This window comes from Cyprinodon variegatus, unplaced genomic scaffold, assembly GCF_000732505.1.
Source record: "Cyprinodon variegatus isolate N-32 unplaced genomic scaffold, C_variegatus-1.0 Scaffold295, whole genome shotgun sequence".
In the NCBI taxonomy this organism is placed as follows: Eukaryota; Metazoa; Chordata; class Actinopteri; order Cyprinodontiformes; family Cyprinodontidae; genus Cyprinodon; species Cyprinodon variegatus.
In genome coordinates this window covers 909,577-927,290 of record NW_015150748.1, presented here as the reverse complement: position 1 = coordinate 927,290, position 17,714 = coordinate 909,577, and the positions used below count along the sequence as shown (strand labels likewise).

General features: G+C 36.8%; 1 protein-coding gene across 2 annotated transcripts in view; it reads right to left on the bottom strand.

Annotated features, from left to right (window-relative positions):
* sh3rf3 (SH3 domain containing ring finger 3) overlaps positions 1–17,714 on the bottom strand; it is a 159,809-nt gene that overhangs the window by 15,403 nt on the left and 126,692 nt on the right. For both annotated transcript variants that reach the window (XM_015383816.1, XM_015383817.1), the window contains exons 4-7: positions 14,276–14,584; positions 13,496–13,611; positions 8,294–8,464; positions 2,371–2,648 (exon numbers count right to left, since the gene is read on the bottom strand). In XM_015383816.1, the coding sequence (XP_015239302.1) occupies positions 2,371–2,648; positions 8,294–8,464; positions 13,496–13,611; positions 14,276–14,584 (874 nt within the window). The remainder of the gene's footprint in view (positions 1–2,370; positions 2,649–8,293; positions 8,465–13,495; positions 13,612–14,275; positions 14,585–17,714) is intronic.

Sequence of the window (17,714 nt, the reverse complement as noted above, 5' to 3'; positions counted from 1 at the left end):
GTGTTGTTCAGCATGGGAGTGAGTAGAAAATGAAGGCTAATCATGTTTTGGGTGTACTATTCCTTTAACACAGAGTGTCAGCAGACAACTGACTGAACTTAAATATTGTAACATGTTTATAAAAAACTAAACAGCAACTAATAAGAGAATATTCATTGTAGAAATGGTCAAGGGAGACTTTTCCAGCTTCAATGTTATTTTATTGTCTTTGAAAAAAATATCGTAATTCATTAAATGATGCGCATACCTATCAAGTTGTGGATTTGGAAATACAGGAAATTTATGACATTTGCAAGCCATCCAACTACCCTACTCAAGCTCCAGAATCCATTTTATTTTAGGACAGGGGTCTTCAACACTTTTCAGGCCAAGGACCCCCAAACTGATGGCGAGATGGATCCCCTAATTATATATATTGTATGAAATTATGTTATATCAACCTGGACCTATAGTCACTCTATTATATATGGATTCATGCAACAAAAGTAATTTCTGTATTTCTGATTCTGATTCCTGGTTGATGAGACAGGTGTTGTGAATCAAACGGTGCTCGGCTTAAAAGAGCTCCTGTGTGTTGCTAAATGTGCTCATTGATGACTGAAAGACATCTTCTGCCTCCATTTATCTGTTTACTACAGTGTGTTGAATTCATGTTAATGTGGATTTAAAGACATTTCAATTAGTGGAAAAAATTGCAGGGGGGAATATAAAAAAAAAATTAAATCAATCAAAACTTTCGTGACCCCCATGCAGTACCTCCATGGACCCCACTAGGGATCACGGACCCCCTGTTGAAGACCTCCGTTTTAGGACATGTGAACAAGAAATCTAAAATAAACACTTTTCAACCAATTGGAAACTACAATAAGGTGATCAGATTTTGAATTATGTTGCTATCAACGGTTCCGTTTTAGGCAGATTAATTTTGTTTTTAAGTTTTATAATATAATAATACAGGAAATTTATGTCAGACTGCTAATACAGGAAGATGAGGGCAAATAAGGGGTTAAAATAAAGTAGTTTCTGAGCCTGGTTTGCAATACTTTGACTGATGCAGGTGTTGTGAGGAGGTGCCAGTGGTAAATAGAGCTGTTTACAGCTAAATCTAGCTGTGATTTTAACGTCATCCCATGAATCACCGACTTTTATTTCATAAATGGAACTTTTTTTGCTTCAGTGTTTCTGTTTTTTACTTCTGTTTGTGCCATTTTAGATACTTATATGTAAACTGCACAATAAAAAACAGTGCAATGATTTTTAAATTGTGTTAAAATGGAAATAAATATTTATATCTGTTAATAATATCAGTTATTGGGCATAGAAGCAACATTAATATCAGCTCCAATCAATTCATTCCTTTGTAAAAATTACTGCCTAAACTTCGGAAACTAGCTTTCATTTCTTTAAAGTGTTTTTAATCCTACTCAGACAGAGTAACATCAAATATCCATCCTGCCAAACTACATCCATCTGTCTGAGGAAAACATTTACAATCACACTTATACAGATTACTATATACTATTTTGTTTGAAGTTAAAGACTGCACATATTTTTGTCTAAAGAATAATTTTGACAGAAATATGTCAGCTATGGTAATTAAATAGTTCTTTTTATGATTATACATATATAGGAGGTACATTTTAACCTCAGTTCATAAGGAGTCAAAGTCAATGATAAAGTGCCTTTTCTTTGTTCCAGCAAGAGTTCATACATTAATTAGATTCATAGTTTGACCATGTTCCTCATTAGTAGAAGTTCAATCTTAATTACACCGGAATAAATGGAGTCTGTGGTTTGCACATTCAGCCTTTGTAAGTGTTACACGATACATCATTGTGTTTGAATACAGTAAAAATGGCAAACATAAAAAGGGGGAAAAAAAGATAAATGCACATTCTAAGGTGTGATAGAGAAACTGCACGTTAAAAAGAGCCGCAGATCTGTGGCTCCTGTAGTGGATACCTGAATTAATGACGGTTCGATATTCCATTATTTTCTAATCAAGAACTAAAGGGCTAAAATGCTGCAAGGTCCCAGATGATAAGGACTCTGCTGCTTGTAGTCAGTAGCCTGAGCTATAACAGCACCAAAACATTAAAAGGACACTTTTGAAGTAATGTCTTTTAATCCTATTGTTAATTAATTTTTCAGGTGCAAGAGTCCCTTTGTCTATAAAACAATTTAAATATACTTCAGACCTGCAGGTTCGTTATTGTTCAGTTAATAAATAAAAAGTGTTCATATCTATTCCCTTGAAGTATCAGAATATATCAAATAAATCAATTTATTCTATTATTTTACAAGGTCTGACTAAAATTTGGTGCTTTAATAACTCAAAAATGAACCTACTGTGTGCAACTGTCTGCTTACCCAGCTGCATTGAGGTGCGGGCCTGGTTGGCCACATGCTGGCTGGAGCGCAGGCAGTTCTTCAGCTGGGCGGCGGCCGTTTGGGGAGAGGAAGCGGGGCTGATGCTGTTGACGCAGTTTGCTGAGGTCACAAGGGGAGTGGAGGGACGAGATGAAGAGGGACCTGGAGATCCCGGGGAAGACGGGTCTGAGATTTTACCCGCCGCTTGACTGCACCCACTTCCCCCCACTGGACTGGACAAACTTGAACCTCGAGGAGACAAAAGTCCAAACGGAGCCCTTTGAACAGCAGAGAGACAGATCAGTTGATTTTTGTTCCTGTTGTGGTTTTTGATCATCGTATAAAAAACCTTTTCACTCCAACAACACACCAAATGAAAACACAGATAAGATAAACAGCATTGAAACTTCAAAATTAACTTTGGCTTAACTTAGACACCATAATGGAAATAGTAACTACAGTCCCACATATTTAAATTAACACCTGAAATGGCAGAATTGAAAATGGACAATTATAATATTTTTTTCAACAAAAAATGTAGCTGAATAAAACATCAGAACAAAGCCTGTTCTAAAATCCCACTGCCAATATGCAGCAGTCTTTTTAGGAGATAGTTTTATGTTAAAAAGGAGAAAGTACAATTTAAACATGTATAATTCTGTGCAATTTTAAATGTTAAAATAATGGTAACTATGGTGAAAATTATGGAACGAAAAAGGAGCTTCAGCAAAAACACAGGAAGGCTATGAGGAATAAAAAAGTCGCTTTATTTTAGCTTTTGAACTTTTGAACTTTACCTGTGTAGTTGCCTGCCTAGGATTTAATGTAAACATTATGCAATCCAGGCATAAAATGAAGAGGAATTAGACATGCTAATAGTGCTAAAGGTGTTAATAGATAATAAAAGTTCTTAAAACAATTTTAAAAGTACAATCCACAGATCTTTTAAGCATTGATTAAATAATTGAACTTTGTTGCAGCTTCTCTCAATTCACAACAATGGGTATGGCTTCCTTTATGGATAATAAAGAGCATTACCCGGAGAAAAGCTTGTTACAGAGGATGGGTGTAGAAGCTTTTAGATAATTTTACAGACATTTATACTCTGCTACAGCAGAGTTGACAACAGTCATCTTTAAATCCTCTATTGCTTTTAACTCCATCATGTTCCCACCTACAGCAGTCTGTGGAGAGATGTATCAGTGGTGTAGCATGATACTACAAATGCATTATGTATATCACATCTTCATTACAGTATCCATCTATGCAAAACTAAAATAACAAAGTGGTGAGTGCAACATGAGGGTAGAGGATTCAGGAAAAGTTTATCTAAAATTTTAACATATTAATACTAAATGTATGGGCAGGTATTGCAGAGGTGTAGACAGCTTCTGTTGAAGTTTTTAAGTTTGCTTAACAGGAAAAGAATAACAGGGAGTTATTTGAGTACAAACATACAGAGATGAAAAAATGGATCATCACTCGCAATTTTTTAAATTCTGATTCTGATAAATTGTATGTCATTCATTCAATTCTATTCCGTTTATTTATATAGCTCCAATTCACAACACATGTGACAGTGGAAAGGAAAAACTCCCTTTTAACAGCAACACACCTCCAGCAGAACCAGCTCAGGAAAACCTGATCCATCTCTAACTATAAGCTTTATCAAAAGGAAAGTTTTAAGTGTAGTCTTAAAAGTAGACAGAGTGTCTGCCTCACGGACTAAAACTGCTAGTTGGTTCCACATTATATGAAGCTGATAACTAAAAGATCTGCCTCCCATTCTACTTTTAAAAATTCTAGGAAACACTAGTAAACCTGCAAACTTAGAAAAAAAGTGTTCTTTTAGGAACATAAGGAACAATCAGATCTCTGATATAAGATTGAGCTTGGCCATGTAAGGCTTTATAAGTGAGAAGGAGGATTTTAAATTCTATTCTGGGTTTAATCGGAAGCCAATGAAGAGAAGCCAGGATAGAAGAGATATGATCTCTCTTTTTAATTTTCATCAAAACTCTGGCTGCAGCATTTTGGATCAGCTGAAGGCTTTTAACTACAGTTTGTACTTCCTGATAGTAAAGAATTACAATAGTCTAGCCTTACAGTAACAAATGCATGGACTAGTTTCCAAAAAACTTCATTGATATGGGATTTAAATAACACCAAGATTTTTTTTACTTTTTTTAAATTAGAGCTTTACTTGACATGTGAAAAAAAAAAAGTCTTATACAAAATGGGTTAAAACGAATAGAGGATATCTTTTGTTTTCTTTTTCTTTTCCATTTCGTATCATGAAGACATACTGCCAGCTTCAACAACCTCTTCTCATTCCAGTTAATGCTAATCTATAAACTCAGTCTTTGGCTTTTTTTGTTGCTAGACGTAGATGTTTTAATATAAAGCCAGGATATTTCTTGGAAGGATGTGACGTCTGTTCAGAAAATAAATTAACCAACAAATAAAAAAATAAGAGTACATCAAAAATGAATCATCTGAGTCTGGCTGCCTGAGCATACTCAGGCTTATTTGAAAGAAAAAAGCAAACCTTAAAAAAATTAAAGACATTAGAAGAGAGCTATGCACATGTGATATTAAAATGTAGCTCTATGCACCAAATTCTGCTTCCACGAGCTAGTGGTACGTGTTTGGTAATCTCAGGCTTGTTCGGCACGAAATATTAACACTGTACTTTTAGTTCATGGTAGCAGACCAGACGCTGCAAACAGTACTAGTAAGCTCTGTCAGGGTGAGTAATGTCACTATTATTGTCTGACTGGTGGATCAGCATGATGTAGTGTCCTGGTGCATCATATATGCTGCTGCAGGCGGCTCATGTTTCTGTCTGCAGAGTGCTGAATGGCAGAACAGTGAACTGAACATTATTGACGCAGCGGTATTCACACTCTTATGGCTTCCCATTGACTTCCTGTCAGACACATACAGAGTTATGACAATCTGTGTGTGTCTGTGTGTGTATTTCTAACAGAAGACACAACCAAGTTATTCAAAGGTTATCTGATTTGAGGTTCTTCATAGATATCGCAGAAAAACGCTTCACTTCTCTGGTTCTTCTGCATGCATGGCACAAAAGGTTTCTAAAGTTGCCTACAGATGCTTTTATTGGAGTTTGGGACCATAAAGATGAAGCTCTAAAATGCAATTATTTTCCTGGGTAAGACTATGGTTACTAGTAGTTCAAAGGCATTCATCTTCCCTTTAACAAAATTAAACTGCCATACACTTTAATGTGTTCTTGAGCCTTTTCCAGTGTGTGAGCATTTTTGAAAGCCTCTTATTATCATATAGAGAAATTTCTGAGCTGCAGTGCAGACAAAGGAGGGGGTAGTAAGGAGGAGTGGGAGGAGGAGAAGAAGAGAGTATGCTTGCGTAAAAAATAACAAATTGCCTCTCATTTGATTATGCGTTCATCTCGCCTCTCTCTCACTCTCTCTCCGTCTCTCTGTGATTGCATAAGCACAGAATGTGAAGCAGCCATTCATACCCACTTGAGAAGTAAACCTGCTGTTTTGGTAGCAGTTTTGTCTCTTTGGATGATCTTTTTTTCTCCTTTTTCCAAACTAAATTGTTTTTTTCTTTTTCATACTCAAGTTTTGATTTCACTAAAATCTAAATTTATTATGTGTCCTAAAATCTAAACACCCTTCATGCTTGGATTTTTCATACAATGTTTGTGAAAAACCTGCCAGCATGAAAATTCCCAAATTTCTTACAAACATATTCAGAAGCATTGAACTTCTTTTAAATATTAGGTTTTAATGCCAGTATCTTTTATTGGAATTTAAAGTGAAGAGTCATAACAGAAAACGTATAAAAAATTGATTGATCGGGCTTCTTAAAAAGCATCAGTGAACGGTTATTTTTATAAGTCTTGCCATTAAATCTGGACTTTATTCTAACGTGTGATGAAGCCATTCATCAGCCATATATTTTCGTAAAGTTTTTTGCCTTTAACACTTTGCCAATTTTTTTTCCAATAATTTAAGGAATAAATATAAATGTAGGAATATTACAGATTTATGACAAAAAAATATAACGTTCAATGATAACATACAAGGTTATAGACCAGGTGATTATGAAACAGGAGCTTGTCAAATCTTCCTAGGTCCATATTGAAAGCGTAATAACTGGCAGTGTGGGAATGCACGCACTATTTTGACTGTGTACGTAATACAAAGGGTTTGTTGCATATTTGCAACAATGGGCATCAAGGGGTTAAATACTGACAAGGTTATTATAGTGCAGGATTTTAACATTTGTGATGACATTGAAGGTGATAGCTTCAATTCAGCCTTATTGCTATCTTCTTCATTCTTTTTCAAAATGTGAGTAGTCTCACGTATTCTAAGAATCAGCACAAATATGTACACTAGAGATGTCCCCATCCGATATTAGTATTGGATATCATTCCAATATTTGCCATTAAACTGATATCGGATTTAATTGGCTGACATCTAAAATCTCTAATATTTTCATAAGGAAACAGTCTGCTTCTGATACAAGTTTCTGTAACTCATTGGTTAATTTTGCATGGGTCAGATATCTTTATATCTTTTGCTTTTGACTTTTGGTCCCTGTTTTAGTAAAATTATTTGCTCAAGCCTTTCTAACACTCTGCATTGTAAAATACGTAATAAAAGCTGGTATGATTCATGCAAATATTGTATCGGTACAATACTCAAAGCTGCAATGTACATACTGTACTGTATGTTCAGGACTCAATGATATTTTTAGACTCTGACAAAAGCATTTTCTCTGCCATGTTTCTTCTATTCTTTTCATGACTTTGGCAAAGAGAACAGAATGGCTTTCGCTCAACAATGAAGTGCTTCTTAGCATTCTTCCAAAAAGGATAATTTTGTTTCCTTTTAAGATTCTTCCTGCTGAGCTGTGGATTGTTGTTACTTTTCCTCTGATTTTGATCTCCTGATTTAGCCTGTCAGTTTAAAAGAAGGACCACGTCTTTGTTGAAATGCATCTGTTTTATAATTTGGACATTTTTTGGATGATTGAACAGAGTTACTTGGTTGTCCTTATGGTGTAATTCACCAATGTTCTCTTAGAGCCTTTCACAGAACAGCTGTACTCATAGTGAGATTAGATTGTGCACAGCTGGACTCCTTTAACTAATCAGATGGATCTTTTATTAAGAGGCATTGGAGCAAAGTAAGCTGACTATGCAAAATCGGAATCTTAACTTTTAAATGCTTAAAACACCAAAAATCATGGAGTAATTTTATTTCTAATTAAAAATATGTACTACTCTGTGTTGGCCTATCACATAAAATCACAGTAAAACACAATCAAGTTGTGTTTGTAACACAACATCATGTTTAAGGGTCATAAAAACCTTTATAAGGCAATGAATAGTTCATTTTGAACCAGAAATTGTTAGCTAGATTGATATCTACGATCTACACTGCAAAAACAATCTAGAAATAAGTACAAATTTCTTAAATTAAGTGTATTTACCCTTAATTTGAGTAGGTAAATAAAAGGATTTGCCAATGGAATGAGTATTGTTATGCTTAAAATAAGATAAATAGATAATATGCACTTGAAATGCAATATTTTTTTCTTATTTTAACAGTATATTGTTTTGTTCCATTGTCAAAGTGTTTCACTTACCTCCTCAATTCAAGAAAAAAAACACTACTTATATTTTAGAAAAACTGACCTATTTAGATTTACAGTGTTTGTAGTGTAGTTTTATTAGGAGTGAAATAGAAACAAGAAACCTAATATAAGGACACTGAGGAATTGTATAAATGACCCGTTTTTCTAAACTTCTTTAAGTTTTTTTTTTATTTCTACCCACTGTTAGTCTTCAATTATCAAATCTATCTGTTTTTCCTTTTTATCTTGATGTGAAAAGACCAAATATCACTGCTGTATAGCTAACCTGGACACTGGAGTGACGTAGTTTCCTGGGAAGACGCCAGAGGCAGCGGTTCTTAGTGAGGTGCCTTTGAACCATCCATCCTGACACTTCTCTGTCACTCGATACATCTCCCCTTTCCTTAGCTCCAGCTCGTCTGCTTTCTGGGGCTTGTAGGCGTATAAAGCCAAATATCTGGAGAAGAAAGGTGAAAAGTGAAATTCAGCTAAGATAACGAAGGAGTCTCCTAAGCGGCATCTTAAATCATGCATCTGTATGGGTATTGAAATTCTTAGAATTAGGACCAAAAAATAAAGCTTCAGGGGTGTGGAGTATCACCAGAATGAATGAAAGAAAAACATACATAATGTCAAAAAGAAAAAATGTTTCAGCCAAAATCCAAAATGAGGTTGCAGTAATAACAGGACCAAGTTCCTTGCAACTCATCAAATGTGGATTTAATTTACGTTTTTAAACCCAATTTAAGGGAGTGGCGGACTAGTGGTTAGGGAATCCTGAGGTTCTGAGTTCAAACCCCACTCCCACGGACTGCCACTCTACAGCCCTGAGCAAAGACCCTTAACCCCACACTGCTCCCCGGGCGCTGGACAATGGCAGCCCACTGCTCCCCAAGGGGATGGGTTAAATGCAGATAGTTCATTTCGTTGCTCTGTACTTGTGACAGTGCAATCAGAATAAAACGCTTGAAACAAACAAAATAAAATGATACCAAAACTTTTTAAGTATAAACAAACAAAAAACAAAGAAACAACATTGTTCTGCTTCCCTAATGACTTAAGCGATGCAAAAGACTATGGCAGAAATTGCTTTGAAAATAGAATATTATTATTTTTACCTATTATTACCCTAGTTTTATAGGTCGACAGTGGCGTTGGATGTTGGAGTTTGCCCTAAAATCGAAGGGTTGACGCTTCTGTCAGTGAGCCCAAGGGCAGCTGTGGCTACAATGTAGCTTGCCACCATCAGTGTGTGAGTGAATGGGTGAATGAATGTAGTGTAAAGTGCTTTGGTCAAGTCTCCTGACTTGAAAAAAGGCGCTATATAAGTACAGGCCATTTACCTAAAGAGTATCAATATTTTACCACGTGCGTAATATATGAATATATTTAACATAAAGATATGGTTTTACAAATTTTTGAAATAAAGTTCAGAATAAAAGAACAAGGACAGCAAGACTGTGCTGGTTGGTGCAGCTATTCAACATAGCTTAGCATAGCTTGACAAGTTTTTCTGCAATTTAGCTGAGTAAAATATTTTAAGATTTATCTAGACTTGCAAGCATTTATGAACAGGTTCCAACCCAGCAAGCCCACCCCTGGCTCCGTCCCACTGGTACCATCTACTATATATGTCCAGCCTTTGTTGGCTGCTACTTAAAGGAATAGTACCCCCAAAACATGATTAGCCTTCATTTTCTACTCACCCCCATGCTGAACAAAACTCTGGAGTACTTTTTTGATATCTCAAATGCATCTGGAGATCTGGGAGGCTTCTTGCTGTCTGCTGACATTCAAATAATGGAGGTCTATGGCGCCCGAGACAGAAAGGTCCATAAAAACGTGTCAATATTCCTCCATACTGCTCGTCCAATGTAATCCAAGTGTCCTGAGTGGGTAGCGTCCATAATTTACTCGAAACGAAGTCATTTAGAATGTTTTTAGAGCATAAACAGTAGTGTATAGGATTTCCTAATAGCGCGCACATGCGCGCTCACGATTCTACGGAAGCCGGCAGACCAAACCAGCGCATTCAGCTCGGCAAAGAACTCATGCTCTTCCTCAACACTGAAGTCCTCAGACATTTTTCTTTCGTTATTTCTTTCTTTGCACAGGTAAACAGCACATTTCTTCTTCTACGCTTGCATTATCGGCAGAGCAGACGCTGAATGCGCACTTTCTTCTGGTTTGGTCTGCCGGCTTCCGTAGAATCGTGAGCGCGCATGGGGGCGCTATTAGGAAATCCTATACACTACTGTTTAGGCTCTAAAACGTTCTAAATGACTTCGTTTCGAGTAAATTCTGGATGCTACCCACTCAGGACACTTGGATTACATTGGACGAGCAGTATGGAGGAATATTGACACGTTTTTTGTGGACTTTTGTGGACCTTTCTGTCTCGGGCACCATAGACCTCCATTATTTGAATGTCAGCAGACAGCAAGAAGCCTCCCAGATCTCCAGATGCATTTGAGATATCAAAAAAGTACTCCAGAGTTTTGTTCAGCATGGGGGTGAGTAGAAAATGAAGGCTAATCATGTTTTGGGTGTACTATTCCTTTAAGTCCTCTAAGATGGATTTTAGGACAGCACTGAATTCTTATTTAGCCATGGCAAAAGACTGAGGCTCTGGGAGGTATTGCATTGCTTCTAATCTAATAATAAAAATCTAAATATTGCAACTTGTAAGACATTTAAAGCTGAATTACTGATTCTATAAACATTTATCATACAATAAGACATTGTTTTATGTGTAGGCTTACATTGTAAAATAGCAAACCCCCAAAAATATAAATGGCCAAATTCAATCTGGACAAAAATAGTACTTTTCCCCTTAAAAGGCAATAAATGCAGTGTCTTTCACAACTTAACAAGAAATGGTTGTCAACCGTAGGAATTCATTCATTATCAAGATGTTGACAGAGGATTTCTTTTCAGAAATCTAGCAAGTACCCTAAAATCTGTAGTTCATTGAAGAGTTCAAAGTCAAGCAATTAAGCTAACAGAAAACTGAACTGCAACGATTGTCTGTCTCTGCTGAATGAATCTTTTGTTAGCATCACAAAGACATTCTGAGCAGCAACTGGATCTTTGTCAGTGCACAAAGACAAACGCTTTGGTTTGAACCTCCCACCAATTATTTTTCATTGTGATAATTTCTTTTTTTTTTTTTTTTATAGAAGATCAAATGCATTCTCTCTTGAATATCGAGGACAAAAATAATGAAATATAACTGTATTTGGACTGATGTTTCATCTTAGATTTCCCTATTTATAGAACAGTAGAGGGTCATTTTCTTCAACTGGGGCTTGGAGTGAAAGCTGTCAGTCTTCACTTAAAAATAACAAACCAATACAGCATTCAGGTCATGTTTCTCTGTGTGATCACTTGAGGTGTACTGAATGGTTCTATATTTTGAATAAAGAGGCTTGCTGTGAATGCTTGCCAATCAATAATACCAGTTTACCAGTTTATTTTTTCTATCTATCTATCTATCTATCTATCTATCTATCTATCTATCTATCTATCTATCTATCTATCTATCTATCTATCTATCTATCTATGGCGAAGGATGGATATTACTAATGTAATATTTAATAAGAAAGAGGGTAAGAAGTATTCCTGTTTATATGAATAAATGAGCTCATGAACTTGTCTCTGGGAGACATTTATAGTACATAGTGCCAGACTGGATAAGAGTGCAGAGTAAACAAGCAATATATGTGCTAACTCTTGGTAACCATGGCAACAGATGTGGGGACTGTCTCCCGTCTCCCCTTGGCAACAGGAATAGTTGCCAGGTCAAGATGAAAACACGGGACCTCATCAGTGGGACAAAACCTTTTTGTCTTGTTACGTGTTTGGTGTGTGTGCGTGTGTGTGGCCGGGGGGTGGGGGTGGGGTCTTCCCATTAAACAACTGGGAAGGTGATATTGGTTAAACTGGTAGTGCTGCAGGATTTGACTCACATCCCATCTATAGGATGGTGGTGATGATTGTAGACTTAGAGATTTCACTTCTTCAATAATAATAATTTAAAAGCTTTTAGAAAAATGTAACATTCAAAAAAGAAAATGTTTAAGTAAGTGCTACTGTAGCAACACACAACTGGGGAGAATCAACTGACTGACAATAGTCTAGTAGACAGACCCTAGAGACTATCTGTCAGACTGCTTAGCCACTGAGGACTTCACTAAGCTCGCAACAACCATATTAATGATAGGTTAAGTGCAGCTAAAAGGTTTGGTAGAAAAAGCAGAACAAAACAAAGAAAACCAAATTACAACAAAAAAGAAAAATCTGAAATAATTCAAAATGGATTTATGACAAAAGGCAACTGCCTGTAAAATCAAATCAACTGTGTTTAGTCAACAATCAAATACCTGTTTCCCACTGGCCGAAAAACCAGTTTAAACCTGTGATCAATCGGCTTTTAATGGCAGTGAAAACAGCTCACTGACAGGTGTCTACTCGGGTCAACACACCGTGAACTTTGGCTTTGATGGGCTACTCTATAAAGCTTGGAACTCATCGCTAATTCAGACATTTTGAATTGAAAAAGCTTCCTGGATGGGAAGCAAAACATCTTCAAACTTGGAAAAAAAAAGTCCAGTTTTTCTTTTTTTGGAATGACTATGATCTGGATGACTGAGAATCTTCACCAGCATATTGCACTCCATTTTGGGAAAGACACCCACAGAATAATGCGTGACTATGAGAAATTCCACAGAATAAACAGAACACAAAAGTTTGAGTTTTCGAGAAAAAAATTAACTGCAAAAAAAAAAAATAATAATAATAAATAAATCTGATGAAACAAATGATGAATTTATCAGAGCATTACAGAAAAACAATATATCAAGAGTCAAACATGGTCAGTGTGGATTTGGAGTAGGGTAGTCAAAGTCAAGACTTACATAATGGCATGGCCTAAATATGCAATAATGCTCATAAACTCTTTATAATGGCTGATAAAAACTATTCTGCAAAGCAGAGTGGGCCAAAGTTCCTTCACATAACAATAAAAGACTCATTGCCTGTAGTTAAAATGCTCTTTGGCAGGTGGCCCTGCCAAGCAGTGTCTGAAATAGAGTCCAGTTAGACTGAATACCTTCCCCCTCGACAAATGAAATCATAGTTTGGAGATGTGATCTGGATCTGATCTTCAAATGTCTGTTAGCAATAGTTTAAGAGAAACAAGAGAACAGCCTAGTTAACATTTTGATTTGTGTCTTAATTAAAAAAAAGGTACATCTTGGTGAAGAATCCGAGCCACCCGGAGTTCAGGGAACTGTACTTTTTCGTCTCTTAAGGGGATTGTATACTTGGCTGGTGAAGGAGTAAATGTGGTTGCAGAGGTGGTGAGACATGGCCAATACCTCTGGGCACAACAATGCCAACATTTCTAACAATACAAGGACGTCGCTTGTGAAATCTTGTCGGTACATCTTATTCGCTGAGTAAGTGAGAGGAAAGCTGAAGTACTCACATGTTGAGAGGGAGCTGCACCTTGGCATGTGCCAGTAGCTCCGAGGTAAGAGATGCCACTTTGGGGGGCAGCGGTACCCCCGCTGAGGATGGGGACGGACCTGGAGGAGAGGCATCCTAAAAGAAAGATTCAACAACACACAGAGATCCAGGGGTTTGATTTAAAATGTTACGTATAAGATGTGCCTGTAGGCATTGAAACATCCTGGGAACTATTTACAAACAGCTTTAAACTGAGTGAGGAATGCAGCGAGATGCAATAACTGTAAAAGCAACATGGCTCCAAAAGGCCTTCAAAGTGAAAAATGATTTTATTTGCATGAAACTGGCAGAGAGGGAGGCAGGGGACTGCATTACAAAACGCAAAGCTGTACTATAGAAATAGAACCTATGAACAAACCTGAGTAGGTTTATTATTTCTCCCTAATCAACAAATATATAAAACATAACAATTATATATTTTTTTTATTGAAGTAAAAAATATAAATTTTTAAAGTTTTAGAAGCCAAAGAATTATCTTATTTTAAACAGTTCTAAAGTATTCATAACTCCTCAGTATTATAACATTTATTGGATTTACTTTAACGCCCCTAAATAAAATCTGGTACAACCAACAGCCCTGAGACGTCATCTTATAAGTAAAAATAGTCCATCTGTCCATCTGTCATCTAAAGACAGCTGTTCTAGTCTGCTGATAGTTTGAAGTTAAAAGGTTTTATTTTCTTCCGCAGGTGTCTCTATATTGGTTCTTGTGTTGTGTACATCCAAGCGTTTGAGATACCTGAATGCGTGCGGCCGCTCTGGGGTCAGATGAGCTGATGAGGACCGGGTGGGAGATCTCCATGCTGTGCCTGTTGTTGAGCTGGGCGGCCCTCTGGCTGACAGACAGTGCAGAGAAAGAGTGACGCTTCTTTGCATTTTTCTTCCCTTCGCCTCTCCTGTGACCGGAGCCATTTCCATTAGACGGCGAGGCACTGGGGGAGGGGCCAGGAGTGCAGGGACCCAAGGGGGCTTGCTCAGAGCTGGGACCTGGTGCATTAGCTGGCATGGGTTTGTCAATCTCCATCAGCTGCTTCGCTGTTTCATTTAACTGAGAGGAGAAAAGGGCAGATGGGGATAGGGGATGGGAAGGGGGGTGAAGAGTGAAAGAGATTAGACGTTAGGTGTCAGACATGAGTGGTTCATGCACATTTCCAAAATACACAAGTGTATTAATCTGACCTTTTTTGAATCGTTTTTGGTGTTAGCTAGTAATTCCTACAAAAAAACGATGATCATTTGGCAGAAATAGCCTAAAATGCTGTGGGGAAGCATCCGCGATGAGTTCAGAAATGAAAAAGAGGAAAGCTGAGGTAAATGAGAGCAGAAATAATTGGGCTAGGTTAAATGGGATGGATGGATCTCTCAGCAATACCTTCAGGGAGCTTTATCTTTACTTTATCAATAAAGTTATTTCTAACTAGTTCACAGGAATTATACAAACAAGTCACATCTGTTCAACTCAACCTTAAAGTACAAAGTGTTGCATGAATTCAATCGCAAGAATTTCTTAACATCTAACACTGAAATCTCTCTTTCTGTACATATATATATATATATATATATATATATATATATATATATATATTAGACCTATGACATACACAAGCTATATCCATGCATAACTTGTATAAATATCCATAAATACTCTTAGTTAGCATTCAGCCTTTAGTTGCCTCTATATCAAATTCATGGCACACAAACTCCCCTACTATTTAAGATTTAAGATACAAGTCTGTAAAAAAACTTTAATACCACAACAAATTTACATTGCAATCATGTCTGCATAGCAGTCTGCAAACCCCTGAACAATCCCTTGAGAAGAAGTCAAGAGTTTCCTTTAATTTTTCCTTTTCCTGTTTGGGTGGGTGCGTTTGTGTGTGAGTGAAGGAGACAGTCTAAAGGGCTGCCTCGTCTGGGTTCAGTGTTGGTAATGTTGAATTTCCATATTAATAGAAATGCTAATCAAAGCCAAATCATATGGTAATGAGCATGATGGATTGACTCTGCAGATATAACTGAGTTGTAACTCTCAAGAGGCTGTCACAATCACACACACAAACATAAACCACACACACCCAAAGGTCAGTGAGGCCTCATGTGATCTTATTGAGTAACTTACAGTCTAGTTTGACTCCATGAATACATCAGCTGATAAATGTTTTATACACAAGACAGACCCTCCACACTAATTACTAGTGTGTCAGTTTCTAACTACTAATGTACCTGTTATGCTGCAGAGGATGAGATTTGAAATGAAGAGATTTCTACGTAGTTGCTTCCTGCTGAAAGAATAATCCAAGGTAATCCCTTCCTATGTGCTGAGCAAACTGCATTGATTTAGATGTTGAGTGTTGTCTTAAGGTAATACCGCGGAAAGCTGATGAGCCGATAGCTGCACTAGAAGCAAAGGCATCAAGGCAGCAATGCATGCTTTGATCACTCCCCTTCATAAACAGACACAGTGCCTCCCAAAAACATTCATTCCCCTCTAACAGTGTGTAATTTGATCTCAGTTTAAATCCAGCTGTTGTGAGGGGGCCCCGTATGTTTTTTTTAAGTACAATGAAGACAGTAGACAGGTCAAGGATGAAGCTGTGGAGAAGTTTAAAGCAGGTTTAGGTTATGAAACAATATCCAGACCTTTAAAATCTCACAGAGCCATGGGGTCCCTGGAGCAGCGGGTCAACTGAGGCCCTAAGTACTCTACATACTACTTTAACATAATCACTAAAGTCAGACACAAATAAAGAAATACCTACAATTACTAATGTTTATTATGCTCCCTATGCATCATTTAGAGCTTTACATTTGAAGGAATGTAAATATAAAGATGACTGTTTAACTTTTCCAAGCATTTACCACTTAAGATAACCATTTTTTTGTAAAATTGAGCAAAATTAAGAGATGTACTCCATCTGAACAATCAAGAACTACAACGGTAAACACTGATGTCTAAACAAGAAAGGCCAAAAGAACAATATTCAAAAAACTACAAAAAATCTTTTTGCCAAACCTTAATTTAAGAGAAGTTTACAGACTTAAGCTTGGTCAGATTAGCTAACACATATATTCCATGTATAGAGAATATCATGTTTTATTTAAATCAGTCCCATATCTCTGAACCTCTCTTGACATGAAAGGTCTCCTAACAATTTTATCAGTTTTAAAGCTGAGAAGCTGTGAGCCTAGATTATACTGCAATGAATTTCACTTGATAAATACGTATCTTCAAATAATTATCTATAATTTGGGAATTGTTCATTTTAAAAACAGATATTAAAGTGTGTTTTACATCAATTTATGTTTTGTATGTCTTATTTTATACATCTTAACACAGGTTAGGTATAAAGGAACTTCTTGATCTGTGGTAGCCTATAGGTTTAGTCACCCATCACTCTAGCAACAACCTAGATCTTCTTTAGCTTCTGTAAGTGGTGCAAATGAAGTGCAATGGAGTGCTTCTGTGAATCCTTAATTAACTCTAAATGGCACATGAATTTATTTTTGCACATGTTGCAGTTTGTCTACAAACCTTGCTTAAGCAAATGTTAAAAAGTGCAAACTGGTTTGCAAATTCTCCTTGAGTTTGAGAGTAGCTGTAAGAGAAAGGTGAGGTTGATAACAATGATAATACTAAATAAACATATATTTTAGTGCTGTTCACATAGGTAGGCTATCTCAAAGTGCTATAGATAATAGAAAGACAAATACAAATTAGAGTTAGATATAAAAGATTCTCATTAAAGATGGAACAGTTTTCTTTTCCTGCAGATTGACTGCCCACCCCAACTCATCTCAAAAGCTTTACGCTGTACGCTTTACAATATACGCTGCAAAATAAGGTAGTTCCATATTTAAAAATGTAAATGTATCTATGTTTTGCGGTGTGCCTGTAAAAAAAAAAAAAAAAAAGAGGGAGAAATAATATTCTATTTGACCCAAGTGGGAGATGCCCTTTTTCAGAAGCTCACACTAATTTTTCGAGCGTTTTATTGTCATTACAGTGTCACAATTAAAGAGCAACGAAATGAACTCTCTGCATTTAACCTATCCCCTTGGGCTGCCATTGTTCGGCACCCAGGAAGGAGTGTGGGGTTAAGGTTCCTGCTCAGGGACCCAGAGTGGCAGTCTGAGGGAATGGGGCTTGAACGCAGAACCTCTGGATTCCAAGCATGATG